The sequence below is a fragment of the Lepisosteus oculatus genome, chromosome 3, assembly GCF_040954835.1.
Source record: "Lepisosteus oculatus isolate fLepOcu1 chromosome 3, fLepOcu1.hap2, whole genome shotgun sequence".
In the NCBI taxonomy this organism is placed as follows: Eukaryota; Metazoa; Chordata; class Actinopteri; order Semionotiformes; family Lepisosteidae; genus Lepisosteus; species Lepisosteus oculatus.
Window position 1 is genome coordinate 67466854 of NC_090698.1, and position 17599 is coordinate 67484452.

The window sequence follows — 17599 nt, forward strand, 5'->3', positions numbered from 1 at the left end:
TGTGAAAGACGTTTTGCTTGCAGGCTTCTTTTTCCTCCCTGGAAGAGCAGATTGGGTTCAGTCTGAGCCTTTTTTAAGTGGCTGTAATGTTCCTGCAAGATCACCATCAGGGAGTAAAAACGTAGATTGCAAAAATAAATTATCCTGTGGCAAAATAAACTTCAGTTTGAGGTCTTGCATGGATCTTCAGATTGTTTTTTTACATCTGCTGTTCAGAGCTCAGAGATCCTCTAAGGCTCATCTTGGGTTATTATAATACAATGTTTAGCACTGTTCATTTCTATCTGTAATATTACTGCATTGCTGGCAGTCCCTGTTGTAGTAACCCCACTAAATGTTGTTTTGCATTTAAGTCATTGATTCAGGAAGTTCAAGTAGGGAGCTGCGTCAGCATCCGTAGGTGGCAAAGGAACAAGTAAAGGTTTATTCCATGCTGAAAAGAGAAGAAAAGAAACACAACATTTCAGATGTGGAGCTTTCTACCATTTTCCCTCAAACAACAGATTACCCTTTCTGACAACAACATCAAAGAAGCTAAGGAATTTTTACGGCTAACAACTCCACATCTTCCCTTTATAACTAACCTCATCAGATGCCTCAACTCCAAACTTCCTCCAAAGTTCCTCACTGCAGAGGAGGATAAAAAACTCAAAACATCTTCTACCTCCAGTATTCCTAACCTTGTTGTTGCTATGCCCGACCTTTCCCTTTCACAGGATGAGCGATCTCTTCTCAGCAAAGGCCTCAGTTTTGTACCAGTCCCCAAGAAGCTAGACGTCCCCCAAACCCAAGATGACCTCAACCGCATTTACTGCAGGATTTGGCTCAGAGCACATTTTGCTGATGACTCCTCCTCACCAGAAGCTGACAACAACCTGCTTATTGATGCCATTAACAGTTGACACCTGAAGAAGGCTCCACAGCCGAAACGTTGTGTTTCTTTTCTTCTTTATTGATTAAGGAAATCAATGAAAAAAATTCCTGCACTTACGCAGATTTTCAAGGCACCAAGAACCAGCAACATTTTTTTATTTGTTCCAGAATAACTGCTGGTTTTGACGCGACTGCTGTTTGAAAGGAGTTTGTGACCCTATTTTAATTTATTGTTTTTTGTGGTTACATTACATTTATATACCTGTGACTCAGTTGTATGTTGGGAACATATCTCAAACTAATTCCATTATTTCTTTAGAAAAGGGGGTATTCTCTTTCTGAGTACTTTTGCTTTAAGTTGTATTATGTAGGAACATAGCCTGGTCCTGTAAAGGGTCTCTCTGTATTATATTTGTTTAGCTTGAAACTCACACTCAGACTAATTTACGGTTCCAATTTCAGTTCTGTTCCATTAATTCTTGAGGGAATAGCTTCCTGCTCTGGTACGCGTTGCACTGTTCATTCTCAAGAAATATGCGTGAGATCTCTGGGTTGACTTTGTTAGTACCCTTCAGGGTTTTGAATACTTGTAGCGGGTCCCCTCATGGTCTTCTCTGTTTCAGACTAAAGTCTGTCAGCGCTGAGCATTCCCTTAATCCGCAGAATGTGTCCAGTTACTCTTCTCTGGATGGATTCTAGAGCAGCAATATCTTTCTTATAACACATTGACCAGATTTTGGTGCAGATGGACAAAGGTGGGTTGTGGTTGTGTGAAGTTAAGTAATAGCCAAAGAGAGATGTCCTTCTCAGCACTGCGATCAACAGCAGGGTGATGCTCTGGTGAGGCGGAGTCTGATCCACAGAATTAAACATGGATCGTAGCTGGGCTGATCTGTGTAGGACTAAAACACCATGGGGATTTGCTCTATCAGTCCACAGTATTCCAGGTGTCCTGTCCAGAGGTATTGGGAGCAGAACATAATTTCCCTTTTTTATTTTAGAGTCTGGTTTCTGTCTTGTCTTCCAGTTATTTCATTATTTTTAGTTCTTTTCTTACAACTTGTAAAGCTTCATCAGTTTCCCTTATGTAACCCTGAAGTTAGTGTAGAAGCTTTGGAAACTGATAGGTGCTTGTCTTTCCTAAGGATTAGTCTGATCCTCTTTTTACACCTGTTGATCCCAATTAGTGGGTGTTGCTATCGAGCCTGGCGTGGAACTCAGCCAGTGGACTTGAAGCTTAACATTGGCCCATTCCTCTCCGCCCTGATGCGGGTAAATGCCCTTGATCTGTGTCCTTCCATGAAAAAAAAAGGAAATGCTTAGCTAGTCTCTCAACTAGGAGCCACCTTAGTCATTTAAAATATAAATCCAAGAGAAAACTATATGCAGTAGATGATAATCCAGTGAAGCAATAATCAAGCTACTTTTAACTGTGTCTCCAGTAAGAAACTTCAAAACAAAGCAAAAAATAATTTTGTATTTTTGTTTGTTGGGTGTGTAGGCATCTAAATGGTAACTGCTTTTTTGAAACTGGTTGTTTTTTTCAGCTATTTATGAACAAACATGTACAGTAGCAATGGGATATTTATTCAGTGTCATTTAGTAGCTGTACAAATTTGCTATCACTTTTGCAGCTCAGCATCTGTAAGAGCCCTTTTGCACATAAGCACGTATGGTTTTGTTTGTTGTTAATAAATAGGTTTTGATTTGGTGATCTGGTGTTGGCTGAGTGTACCGCATTACTTTGTTCTCTCACAGAATGTTTTGTCCAATGTTTTGCCAAAACCTAGAGCTAGTGCAGATGTGGATGAACTAACAGATTAGGTCTTGATTTTTCTTCAATTTTTTAAGCTAACCTGGAGCATCAGTGAGCTTGCCAGTCTTAGCTTTTGTCATTTAAAGGTGGAAAAAAGGCCAGGTTATTTTAAGCCTGCTGTTAGGGAGTACCAGGCTCCTGTGAGTTTGCAGTCTTGTGTTTGCAGTCTTCTCCTGTCAATCCTGGCTCTTCTGCTGGTGCTGGGGGAGTATCAGCACATGAACAGTGGTACCAGTTTTGGACAAATGCTTTCAGAGGGAACATGCATTGCTGGTACAAAACACTTCATTAATTCATTAATTGGCTCTTCCAAGTTTAAAAACCTATGTGGTCCATTCAGTCCATCTGTCCTGTTTGATATTCGGTAACTCATTGATCTCAGGATCTCATACAGCAAATTTTCTTGAACGAAGTCAGGCTGTGTAGCTTATTGCATTCCCTTTGGGTAAAGACCTACATTGACTCCTGTTTTCAATTTTCTATGCACTTATAGTTTCACTTGTGAAAAGAGTAAAATTGAGTTTAGGAGTAAAGGAATAAGATAGCTGGTTGAACCTTTGAGATTAACTTAGTATAGGTGAAATGTTTGGTTCTGTATTTGCATTGTTAATGTTCTACATGGCTAAAGTTTGCATAGTTTTTGCCTGCCTTTATAGCCCATTAGTTTGCCTCACTTTCAAGAGGCTGTAACTGAGACTTTGATTCTATAAAACTATCTAAACCACTTTGGAGTTAAAATGGATGCAGTAGGTGATGGAAAATAAAATGCCATGGTGACTGTTGTCTTTATCAGATATGTTTTTGTCTGCTTCACGGTTTTGAAAAAGTAAACAGTTGAAATGATAAAGAAAGAGAACTTTTGGTATTGTCTTCCAACCCTTGACAGATGTGTTGCAAGTGTTTTACTGGAAAGCGGTTAGCAGGAAGAGAAACCCAGCCTCTAGTTTCCAAACAAACCTGTTTTCACATGCTCCCTTTTTGTGTTGAATCTTTTGTCAGGACTACAGGCTGACAGTGTTTTATACTACTAGTGAGTGACTTCTTTTATGGTGCTGTTTACCTGTTGATGTACTGTATGAGTTATGTCTGCTTGATTTTCCTGAACTGTACAGTATGATTGGTTGATTGGGTTTTACTGATCTTATCATGACTTGTCTCCTCTCTTGACAAGCTTCTTTGATAAGAGATTGTAGTAATAAATGAGATTGACTAGGTACTGTTTATGCAGAGCAGAGCATTTTACTTCTGGTCTCTTGTATATTGTGTTGTGTGGGCATTGTTATCTAGATAAATTAAAGTGATTAGTTCCTTCATATGTTGATTATGAATTTCAGGGACTCATGAAAGTTACCATTACAGCTTAAAGAAAATGAACTAGCAGTTACTAGCATGTTATGTTTTAGAAGTAACATTTATGTATGCATGTATTTTGTCATTAAATCTATATTGGATTGGGATGAACCTGAAATATCATTTCTGTGCAGTCATTTTTGATATTGTTATATTTTACTTTATATCTTCTAATATTTGCTTGCAAGCCAAGCATTTGTGGGGAATATATTCTAATAAACTTATTCAGTGTTGTGATGTGAGGATTTTAGTTTAGTGTAACTGTTAGACATTGCAGCAGTAAATTGTGAGAGTTATTTGATGTCTGTTAGGAATCAATCAGACAAATTAGTTACAGTCTCTCACACACGTTCTAAATAAAAATACAATATGCAGTTTATTGTTACAAACACCAAAACATGCATAACAAACACCGATCAAATAGCAATGTACTGTAGAATACATTTTTGAAACAATCTGCTGTGATACGAAAGGCTGGTCTTTCATGGATTACAAAGATCAGGATTAATAACTAATTAATATGTGCAATATAGACTACAAAGTGTTATGGTCTATCTTGCAGGTTTTTTCAACCTCGTATAATTATGTCACATTCATAGTCTTAGATAAGTAAGTATACATGTACTATCATGAACTACATCCCAATGTGTTTTGAATCACAGTTTAACTCTCCATAATTATAATGTGAATAAAGAAGTTTTAAGCTCAAAAGTATGTTGGCCAAATATTCCTGGTGGAGCTCATAATTCCCACTGAGAAAAAAGACAGAGGATTGGTCTGTAGTCTGACTGTGGGTAGGTCATTCATAAGATGACAAGCATCGTAGTAATATTTTTGGACTTAAATTAGAGTTATCTCAGGCAAGTGTAAGTTTATAATACATAAATATCTTAGTGCATAGTGGTGTTGTAGTGCATCTTTAATAGGGTGATCCACTTAAAGAATGATTAAAATAAAACTTATTTGCTTAGTTCAAGTACAGGACATCAGAATCAATCAATTATAATTGATGATTATGACTAGTGTACTTGTCAACCTATTTCATATTGCACTGTATTTTCCAGCGGTGACATTTTTTAAAATGTTGGTGTTCTTGTTCATGATGTGCAGTTTTCAATTTAACATCAGAAAGATTACAAATGAGTGGGGGCCATTCAGGTGGCATTAATGGTGGTGGAGGGGAGTCCCCATTACCTGTAAAGTGCTTTGAGTGGAGTGTCCAGAAAAGTGCTGTATAAATGTAAGGAATTATAATTTATCATTATTATTTGGTAGATCTGGGGATCTCATCCTACTGTTTCTTGAAGGTACTGGCTTTAATAACATGGCTGTGCAATGTAGAAGTTGTTCTATATTCCCACAATTCTTTGGACAAGAAAGTGCTTTAAAATGCGCAGTACTTGCTTCCACATAATTTCCTCGCGTCCTACAGTTCAAGTCTCAGTGTTCATTCCTGAAGATATTTGATGAGTTGACTTTGTCAGTGCCTTTGAGGATTCTGAATACTTACAGTAGATCATTTTATTGCTCAAGGCTAAAAATCTTCAGTTCCTTCAGCCAGTGAGTGAAGGACATTCTCTCAACATTGAACATGTAGAAGGTTTGAAGATATTTTTCTGCATATTTAGCTTGAAGAGCAATGAGCTGAACTAGCAAGGTATAATTAAACCAGGCATTTGCACTACTTTTTAAAATGAAAATATATGTATCATGTTGGAATAGGTCAAATATGTGATTTGTCTAGGTTAAAACTATGAGTTGAGGAAAAAAGGTAAAATTACAACCATCCAGAAGTATTCATAAAAGACATGATGGTGACTAGCTGTCAAAACAGAATACAACTGAAAAAATAATAGCCATATTCGGTGGCATATTTCCTTGAAGATCTTGCATGAGGTTTGCGGATCCTTTCTCTCCTCTGCCTGTCATTCATGCAGAAGTTTGAATTAGTGCTTACTGAATGAGTTAAGGCATAGTTTCTACACTGATGGGCTTTGAAAGTGAGGTCATTAAGAATGCAACGTGAGAACGAGACGAAATATGTAACCTACTTACTTTTTTTTTAGCTTTTCTAGATTTAGGGATTCTTTTAAATCTGAAAAGAATCAAAAGTTTTTTTTTCTCTCCGTGGTGTGATCAAAAACAACACCCATGATTTATACTGTACCTTATACAGTATTCTTTCACATGGTAGTATAGCCTCTGATATAAATCAACAGCATGAATCACAAATCTATACTTGCAGATGAGCACATAGAGTCTTGGTATCGATCATTTCGGTTATCACTCTTGTTTAACTTGCGTGTCTTTTGCTCACTCAAGTCCTGTGACCAGGCTTCGTAGGGCCTTTTGTGAAATTGATCATTGTGGTTACCTACTGTAGTTTGGGTGCTGAACAACAACAACAACAATAATAATGAATAATAGATTTAGGAAAGTTCCCATTTGCAAGCACTGAAAAACTAATAGTTTCTAATTAAACCATTAGAAAAACTAATAGTTTAATGTGTGTGTTGATTTATCACTATTGGTAAATGAAAGAGTTGGTAATTTGTCATCATCATCAACAACAACAACAGCAACACTGGAATTTAACTCTAGACTGAGTGTGTTTTTCAGAATGCATAGGTTATAATAGAACGAGATACAGGGATCAATTGTGCATTTTGAAGCTTATTGATATGTGCAGCTGCTATATGGTGACAGTGTCTGAAAGTCAATCATGGTCACAGATGCAGAGAAACTTCCTCCCCAAGCATACTAAAACAGAGCTGACTTAGCCTTGTTGTACCTGGAACTTGTAAAATTCAGTCTTTAGCTGCAGTTTGTAAAACACCCTAACACTGAAAATTAAGTGTCATGAGTTTCAAAAATACTTAAATAAATAGATGTAAACATGCAAAAGAAATTCCTAAAAAAAAAACTCAATTCAATACAAAAACAGCTTTTGATTTTAAGAGTGAAAGTTAGTCGTCTCCCCTTATAAAGAAATCTGAACAATACTGGGGAACAAAGCTGTTTTATATAACAAGCTTATATTCATTAGAGATATTTGCTGTGTCAGAATGTAATTAAAGTTGCACAAATGCTTAATGTAATTTAATAATGTGTCTGACGCTTTTATCCAAAGCGACTTAAATTTGCACCCATCAATACAGCTGGATTTTCATCATATTTCTGTCATCGTTAAGAACAGAACATTTGTAATTATTTAGTCAGAACTAACAATGATACATTGTATCATCTCTCGTAAGAATACACAAGGACAATGGCATTTACAAGACATTGCTTTGTCATGTTGCGGCAGGGTCTTCACACAGTGTACCTCTCCACTGGAAATCTTAATAATTAATAATCTTAATAATCTTAATAAAACGCGATATGTTTTTTATACTGTATGTATGACCCTTGACTAGTGTGTCATATAACAAGTAGGCTGTGAGATACTGTACATAACATTGAGAATTAATTGATATGGGTGCTGTTCCTCAGGATGCCTTCACTGAGTTGTGTCTAAGGCAAGGCAATGTAAGTCTACATTGTGGCTTTATTTCCAGTTTTGAAATGATGGTACTTTATGTGACTTACTGCACCATTGTTCTCTATCATAAAAAGATGGTGTTTCTAAAACCTTTTAAAACATTACCCTGTTGCCTGAGGCACAAAAATTTCCCTGAATTCAAGCTCCCAGTATGTTCTTTGTAACACAAATGAAAGTGTACACAGAGCTCATAAATTCAATATTCTTAGCTGGATTGAATTTAATGTTGCTCTATATCCTCTAACAATCTGTAAAATACTGGGGTGGTCTGTGTTTCCAGGGATTTGGTTTCTGTGCCAACTATTAGCACAAATTTTGTATAACAGCCTGGAAGTCTTCATGTGTACAAAGAGGAGTTGATTTGACTTGATTTGATAGACCAATTTGCTCACTGTGATTGCTTGAAAGATTTCTTATTTGCCATTAATTAGCTGAATCCAAGTTTTCGTTCTATGTGCAGTATTAGTGTTATCTGAGCTAAAGCTGTATTTTAAGATAAATTTGTACCTTATTTAATTATTTCTGCCTGTGTTGTTTTCTGCTTCATGCCCTCTGTTCTGTTTTTTCTGTCCACGTTGTGTGTAAATGGATACCTTCTGCCCTAACCCCTGCTGTATCAAGGACTTCTCAAAGTGGAAGAAAGAAATTCCAATTTGAAAGAGTGTGGTCCCTAATTAGGGAGTGCTTTGCATGACATACCTATTTTACAAGTAATAGGTTTATTCCATGCTGAAAAAAAGAAGAAAGAGAACACAACGTTTCGGCCGTGGAGCCTTCTTCAGGTGCCTTCTTCAGGTGACTAATACCTATTTTACAGCAGCCTACAAAATCTCCTAAACGCTTTACGAAAAAGTTACACACTGAAACAGCTACTAGAACCAGATTTTAAAACAATTTTTGTGGTGTTATCATTTGTATTTTCATTTTTTTTCTGTGCAAGACTTGCAACACTCTGAGCTCATTTTTCTATTTCCTTTCTGGAGTGGTCAGTGCAAGAGGCACATCACAGGGGTTTCCAGTCAGGAAGTGAGGAAGGGAAATGCACTTGGGTTCAGCCCAGCAGGGATTACATTGGTCATGGAGGAGTCGGACTCCTATCTGGCAATCTGGAAAGCCCAAATGCTTGAGATCCTCCACAATGTCATTTCGGTTGAATTGCTTTTGTTGGAATTTTTTGGATGAGTCTGGGAACATAAACCAGGACTCTCCGAAGAGTGTGGGTTTCTCTGGATACACACAGGCGTGCTGTGAGGGAGCAGCAGGACTTAAAAAACGGGGCTTGGCTCAGATGCGCCAGGCGGCCTAGGTGTGCAGCACAGTGATGAATGTCTGTTAATACTGTGAACAAAAAGTTGTGACAGACTGAGAGGTGGCTGTCATTTTCTCAGCAGTCACCAGCACTGGCAGGAGAGTGTGCCTGGCTCCGAATGACAGAGACTGAAACCGAGCGGAAGGGATTTTGGCACAGGATGACATTTTAATCAGCTGCCAAGAAGGCCTGTCTGGAGGGAGTTGGGGGGAGGAGGGGGGAGAGAAAAGGAGAGGGATGTAGGGAGGGAATTCAGTTTTCCACTTGGACAGCATCAATTTCAAGATGAAGCCAAAAGGGGACATAGGCTTAATTTGTGTCTTAGCTTGTATGTGTGACTCATATGCAGTTTGGAACAAGAAATTACAGGGTAAAACAAGTTCAATGTCCCTGTTTCCTCTTTGCTCAGTAGATTACTGAAAAATTTGCCTTCCCACTGGAACGGTGTATTCAGAAATAGAGGCTAGAAGATGAGATAATAGGAACGTCAGTTATCATTGATTGGTTTCATTTTTATTGCAGTCTTTGTGATAATGATGCAGTTTGACAATCATTGATTTAGTGGTTTGATGTGTCTTTTTAACGCTGTGCTGTTAATGCAGATTTAACAGCAGCATTCAAGAAAGCTGTGTCTATTGCCAACTATATAGCTGACAGATAAAAAATCAGACACCTGCCACCCAGTTCTGTGGCAGTCTGTTTTAGTTTGAAGTTTGTAATTTATACAAACACTCACTTATGTTACAGAGTTAAGATGTATAGAAACTTAAATTAGCCCTCATTTATACAGCTGGGCCTTTCTTTTACTTTAACATTTCAAGTGAGCGTTGTGTAAAGGATATAACAGCAGTACACGCTGTTTGGATTCCACAAGTTGGATTTCACTACCTGCTTTGTTTTTCTGTGTTGGTTCACGCTGAAGTCCGAGAAGAACAGCTTTGATAGGTTTTATTTATACAAGATACAACATTTTCTTTATATTCACAATTGTTTTTGAGTGCCACAGACACTGCATGCTGTTTGAGCAGTACAGCATAGTGAAAGTAATTTTTGGTGTTTTTTTTAAACTATACAAAAACGACTATTTAAATCATGATGAAATGAGAACAGAATGACATGACGTGCTGCCTATCCCGTCCCCCACAAGCACGACAGTGGAGGTGTGGAGTAGTGGTTCAATTTGCTGTTCTAGCCCTAAGGAAAGCTACTTCACTGAGATAGCTCCTATTGCAACTCTGTCTTTTATTGTACTTTAAATGTCCTATGTGAAAAGGGTTTCAATATGACTCGGTGCAATTAAAGTGCTATAATATTTAAAGGGTAAGCATATGAGAAGTTCTTTAGTTATCTAGTTATGAAAAGACCATTATTCCATCATTACGTCTGTAATTTTGCATTTGAAACTCAGCCTTCTGAACATATAAAACCAATCTGTGTGTTCAGTGAGGATACTACATTATACAGAATGCAATAGTTCAGTGCTTTAAGGCGAGTCAGATCAGGGGGTATTTCTCCTTAACCGCAAAGTTATATACGGTACATCATATCTACAAGTTACGTGGAAATCATTGTAAAATAATGAAATAGGACTGAGGTAGAATATATTATGAGTGAATACTGTTTTTACTAAAGAGCTGACCTGTGTTTTTCTGCTGTTTGTAGTCTGATTATTCCATCAGAAAATAATCTAATTACATTTATTTGCATTTATTACAACACAGGCCTGCTCCTTCTTGATGTTTGATGGAAACATCATATTAATTGTCATATTGCTTCAGTCTGTCTCCCTACACTCCTAATTCAGATATTACACTGCTTTGACCACTGTTTTCACTCGTTCCCTCTGACACTCCCTGAGCAGTGTGGCTTGCCAATACAGAGGAAATACAGAGGGAGCTCCAGAGCTGAGGGCAGCAGTGTTGTCAGAGACTCACAGGAAGCAGGTGTAGGCTACTGATCAGAGAGGAGGGAGCAGAGGCAGAAATATGGTTTGATCTAAGGGACTGGGAAGTACTGGGAAATCCTGCGGTCCAGTGGTAAGTAATGGTGGATTGGCAAATTTGTCCATTTACAATTAAAAATTAATTTACACTTATGAATTGGTAAAGGTTATGCATTTGTAGTCACAGCCTTAATGTGAGTAGCCTCCATCAGGCCTAATAATCCATCCATCATGAGAAATGCATGAGATGGGTGTAAAACTTATCAAATGTAAGCTATAGCAATACATGTGGAGATACCAGTGGCACACAATGTTTGAATAATTGTAAGATTAAACACATATTCAAAGCAACTGTTTTAACTGTATGTTTAAAGTATCTGTTTATTACCTCTCTCAAAGTCATTAGTGTCCAGCTGAATTCCCAGATTAGAAGCTAGTCATTGGCTAAATTGTTTTTTATTAAATTTCTCATTCCATGTTGTTTTTTTCAATTAAACAAATACAAGTTCAGGTGGGGAGCTGCATCAGCATGCGTAGGCTGCAAAGGAACAAGTAAAAGGTTTATTCCATGCTGAAAAGAGAAGAAAGAAAACACAATGAAAAGCTGACTTTCTTACACCGGAAGAAGGCTCCACAGCCGAAACGATGTGTTTTCTTTCTTCTCTTTTCAGCATGGAATAAACCTTTTACTTGTTCCTTCAAATACAAGTCTAGTACAGTGTGGAGTTTATTTTCAAGAGATTGTTTCTTTACTTGTTGTTTTTTTAAATCACTCACTGGCACCTGGATGGGATGAAAAAGTAAATTTTACAGATTGCTTTCTTTTTTAATTCTAAAATGTCCATATTTTGTGTGTTCAAAAGCACTAAGATATGTTTTAGGATTTCAGTGGCAGAAATGGAATCTCTAGACAGCTGTGGTCAGTTTACTGTTGCAGTAACACAATCTATTGAAATTATACAATTTGCTTACATTTTTAATAGGATAAATACATTGGTTAATCATAATTTTATGTACTTTTATATTGGAATTCTATATACACCTGTGATTCTTTTTGCAAACAAAATTAGTTCCCAAAAACCTTTACGTACTGTATAAGGAAGATTTGTAAAAAGAAAAACATATTTCCATTTTTTCTTATGGAGAACAAATTCGATCTGTTCCGGACGCCAAAAATGTCACCCCTAGCTTTACTTTTTTTCATACAAAATGACAAAAGAAACATTTATAACTAATATTAACACTGTGGTTTGTGTTTTTGTAATAAAAAACTGCTTACCTAGTCAGGTGTCATTAATAAACATAAACTAACTACTTCATGTGCTTTGTGTAATTATACACCCACAATTTTCATTTTCTTAACATCTTTAGGGTCCATGATAAAGTCTGAACCAAAAATATTCTTACGAAAACTAAGAGCGCAAACACAAAGCACAAAGCATGACACAGTGAACTGTATCACGTCTCTCCTGCCACTCGTATTCTCCAAAGGCTGTGGAGCCTTCTTCAGTGTGAGAAAGAGAGGAAAGTTAGCAGCTGATAAAGTATGGGATAAAGCTGTTTTCTCTGTGCTAGCTCTCATCCATAGTAGTTAGTTGAATGTGAATCATACACTCGATATGAAACATTCATTTCACCTTTGACGCCTTCCTTTTTCCTTTACCTACATGTGGCTGAGGTTTCAAAATTTTCCAAATTATTATAATATTCTGACGAATATTGGTACTTCGTGGTTTCTCAGTTGGCTTTCGTTGTTCAAAATGTGGGTAACAATTCACATGCTTCATAGTATCCAATTTTCATAAAAAGAACATTTGTAAAAATGTACAGTTGGGCATACAGTACTTTTGCATCTTCTGAATGATTTCGAAAATGTCTGGCCTAGTTTTGTGTTTTCAGCATGTTCCATGTTCTTGATTGATTTGTGGGTGTCGGTCTTCGGAGTGAACGGTTTCTTTGTTTTGTTAAGAGTTTGGCTCTTTAGAGACAGTTTTGGTAGAAATGAAACCTCAGTGAGTGATGTCGCCTGCTATTACTACGGATTATAATCCGACATTCTGTATCTATGGAAACCTGAAAATTGGTAATTATCCAGCCCTGTTTTGGGTGAAAAAATAAAGACAAGCCCCTTTGATGAAACAATAATAAATGAGCAAACAGAATTTATTTTGACTGTGTTATTTCAAAGCTGTAGCTCTGCCATTCTTTCAACAATGAAAGAAGAATGCTAGGAATCCTGTGGTGAAGATAATCCATTTCTCATAACATCATTGTGACTAGAGGGATGTTTTGTCAGCCTGTATTCTGCTGCATTGTACTTGTAGGAGCTGAAATATAAAGTGATGGTCAAAAGGATGGTGCCAAATGACCACTGTTACTGGAGGGAAAATAGTCCTCTAAAAGGATACTACATTGCTGATTTTTACAGATAGTGTACATGTTTATTGTCAAAACAAAATGGAAGTGTGCTGTTTTTGTGTTACGTTACTGTAAACATTTTTTTTTTATTGTAATAGCCCATCTGGAATGTACTAGAACATTTGCACATACACTGGCTGTTCTGTCACAGAACACTGATCACAAGCTACAGTAGTTCATCTTTACAGATATAGATACAGTACAAACATTACAGGTAAAGAGTGAAAACTGGGCATTAAAATCCCTGCAAACTCCGAGTACAGGGTACAAAATATGCTGAACATTCTGTTTCTGTTTACTGCACTGGGGTTGCACATACGCTGAAAACAGAATTCCTAACATCCAGCAAAAGCTCAGTTCCAAAGCACACAGTCAGGCACTGACTACATGAATGCCAAGTCACAACATGAGCTAATGCAGAGCTTGACTGGAGACTTGGGGCATCCTGATGTCCACTCTCCACGTAGCAGTGCAGCTCTGAATTCTTCACCAAAAACTTCTTAGGAATTCTTAGGACCAAAAACAAGAAACCAGTGTAGAGTCACACCCATCCTTGCAGGATGAAGGTCTTTTGCAGCAACGGTCAGTTTCAAACAGGTGTAGAAAGGGAGTACAGTACATTATGAAAAAAAACTTTGATATCTCTTTCAATACATTTTACCAGCACCACGGTTTGTCTTCATTAGTACTATACATAGTGTGGATACAGCTAGAACTATTCAGTGATGATACCATTTATTCTTTAGGAATTTAAGAAATATGAATTACAGTACTTCACATTTAACACAACAAGGACAGCTGCCATTCAACATAAGTAAATCAATCAATTTCTGTCAAACTCAGACAATACAACACAGAAGTTCAAGATTTATTCTGCTGCTGACAGCGTGTCTGGGAGGGCAGCAAGTGTCTGGGATCACTGTTTCACTCTGTCCCCACAGATATACCGCAATCAATCAGGAACATTGCTTAGCAGAGGACACTGCAGTCTAACAGATCGTTAGTGGTGTTTATTACTGGATTCTAATTAACCTGTTCAATCGTATCATTAATCTCCTTCTTCAACAAGGCAGAGTGTTCTTAATAGAAAACGAAAGGCCTAAGGCATGTTCTTCTTAATGTATCGTTGTCATTGTACTTAATGTAATGTCACCTTTAAAAGTTAAAATGTCCAATTAAAAAATAACCAAATCAGCCTGCAGATTGCTTAATCTATAAATAGTGCACATTTAAAACTATCACAATGCAAAACCACCAAAAGCATGGTTTCAGTTGATTTACTATAGTGCTCTTAGCCTGCTACTGCACACCTGCACAAGCTGGTCATCCATCCATGATGCACATTCACAACTAAGGTCATCTTGCCACTATTAGTGTGAAAGGAAAACTGCAACGAGGACCACTGCACAAGCCCTCAGCCAATGAGAGCGGCATGATATGTTGACCGCACAGCCATTTGTAATCTCTCATCATAATGAAGTGTCAAAACCCACTTAATCAAAATCAAGTCTCTTCCCCAGCCTAGCCCATTCTGACACGCTTACTGTAACAACTGCACTTGAATTAGTCTCCCACCTCTGCCAAGATGGAGGTGTGAAGGCAGACGGGGGTTAATCTACACAAGCTGTGACTGAATGCACTGGTGAGTAGCCAAATTGTATGCATGTCTGTAACCACAATTTACAAACAAACTCTTTTCTGTAGCAAGTGGATTTTTGATTATTACATTCTATGGTAGAATTATCAGTAAGCAAATACCAATACCCCCATGAAGCCCTCATACTTCACTGATATACAGTATGAAGGAAACAGTGTACCTAGGAACGCATTCCCACTGAACCCAAGATAGAATTGTCACTGTTAGCACTGCTTCCCACAGAGCTCATAAGTGCAATAAGTGAAGCATTGCCACACTACAACGTGTAATAACATTTGTTGGCAAAGTTTAACTCATACAGTTTCCACCATAGAAACCAGAAACTGCAAATGGCAATAACCGACACCGCTCTGAGCTGATGGGTTATCAAACCCTAGATTATATACTGCACTGCTGTGTACCTTTTAACACAAATTGTTCCAGTAAATTGTCTAGTGGTATAAATGGGTGTAAATGCAAATCACTTTGCATAAAATAATTAGCTAAATATTGTATGTCAAGTTAAAATGTTTCATTTGATCAGTAGTTTCGCACCAGTTTGGTCAGAGATTTGTAATATGAAATTAAATCTGCCACCTTGTTCTTTATCCTGGTGCTATTGTGTCAAACCCTAACTGGACATCTAGATAGCTCATGCTTTTTTTCTGGTACTGCATGTATTTTAGGGTCTACTTCTGCAATAAATCAAATGTTAAATTAAATGTACTCTTAGCTATAATTTAGTTAGTTTCTCCCCTAGAAGACAATATCTGAGCCAGTTCCCTATTAATGATCCAGTGAATTGGAGAAAGCTACAGGGTTATAGTGTTATTTCTCTCATGTCAGTTGTTAGCGAGATTCAGTGTTTGGGTGTGGTAGGTGGCTGATTTGTAGGCTCTTGTTTTCTCAACCTGGGTCTACTGTTTTCCACCCCCACACAAGTGTAGAGAAACGAGTTATTATAATGAGTGGCTGGGATGCCTTGAAGGAGAAAAAGGAAAAAGTAGGTCTCTAATGTTTCTCTCTAGTGAAACTGACTAGACAGTATTTCAGGAAAGCTGGAATCCTGAATTATGATATCTCTCTCAGATCAAACCTCTGGAGAGCCTGGCACTTTGAGTTAAGTCTGCTCATTACATCAAGCTGTTAATGTTTCCTAGCACATGGGCTCAGAAATTTGACATGCCTGTCACATCTGGGAATTTTAGTCCCAATGGTAAAAGAGTCTGCATTAATTAGTAGTACTCCTTAATTAAAGTATTGATGTTTTTGACATTGGTACATACAGTATACTAAAGTGATATTTAACCATGGCTAAGCCTGATTGTCTATAACTAGAGAACTGTATTTGTTCAGTTTTGCAGGGGTATGTAATCGGTTTTGGATTAATTGCTTTTGGTTTGGTAAAAATTAAAGCCGTGGCTTTATATGACAACTTTCCCTAAGCGCTTCAGGGGTTAAAATCTTTTATTCCCTATTTCTTTAGAATAACCATCGTGTAGTACAGAGTTGTTTAGTATAATAAATGTGTATAGCAATGATCATATTTTATTTGATGCAAAATTTCAAAGAACTGTTCTTTATTTTAATATCTAGTTGTAGCTATTTGGATTTTACAACTTATCTTTTTATCTGATTTTTTGACAATAATACACTTCTGAAGCAACAGAATCCTTTTTCCGCTTGAAAGGGGCAGTAAGTGAGTTGGGGGAGTGCCAGAAAAGCCCATGCAACAAGGCAGGAGTGGGAGGAGCCGCGGCGAACACCAGGAAAGATCGCTGCCCTGTCTGAGGGGGCAGGGGCTCCAGTGCGAGGTCGGCAGAAATAAAGGAAAAAGAAAAACACACCACTTGGAACAGAGGTCTCGTCTGGACTGTCCCTGTTTAGTGGGGGTCCAGACTGGAAGATAAGGAGAGTGAGGTCAGAACAGAAGAAAACTCAGCCTGCCCCGGTGAATCCTCACAGCGGGACAGGAGAAAAGAGAAAGAAAAAAAAAGAAACAAAAAAGCGGCCTTAAGGCTCTCTCCACTGTCCCCTTTCGGGACTGGCGCTAGAAAGTTCTCTCCTTGCGGGGGTTCGCTCGTCCCTCTGGGGAGCTGCTCTGTGCGTCTTAGAGGGCTCCCACAGCTGTGGCTCGTCCTGAGTGGGCCAGCCCAGCTGCGGTTGCTAAGCCAGTGCGTCGCCCTTAATCCAGGGCCCCGCCTCCACACTGGCCACGCCCCTGCGTTCCGCCACACGTACGTTTCACTGATGGGGAGCAGGGCCTTGGTTTTGCTCTCTGGGCAGGGTCTCCCTCACACTGTGATATGCGAGTCTTCTCCTTCTCTCTCTGTGTAGTGAGATCAACCGCCTGGACCTGGGGCTGATTGTGGAGGTGTGGAATAAGGGCCTCATCTGGGACACCATGGTGGGCACTGTGTGGATCCCACTCCACAGTATTCGTCAGTCTGACGAGGTGAGGCGGCCTTACTGAGCTTCAGTACGCACGAACAAAAGGGCACAAAGCAGCCCTCCTATTTATTTGTCATGACAGTTTCACCTGAAAAATTCAAAGTTGAGCCATAAAATGACATAGGCACATGCAACATCCCAAGATTTCATTTTAAAGTTCACATAACTGTACACACAGGTCACATGCTGACCTTTTTATGTAAATCACTGATGTAGTTTCATCTGCAATAATTGGATGAATTTCGAATTACAAAGTTCATTTG

General features: G+C 38.2%; 1 protein-coding gene across 1 annotated transcript in view; it reads left to right on the forward strand.

Annotated features, from left to right (window-relative positions):
• The window catches only part of LOC138237810 (uncharacterized), a 136175-nt gene that overhangs the window by 82293 nt on the left and 36283 nt on the right, over positions 1–17599 (forward strand). Inside the window, exon 4 of the mRNA XM_069187662.1 lies at positions 17223–17340. Within this exon, the coding sequence (XP_069043763.1) occupies positions 17223–17340 (118 nt within the window). The remainder of the gene's footprint in view (positions 1–17222; positions 17341–17599) is intronic.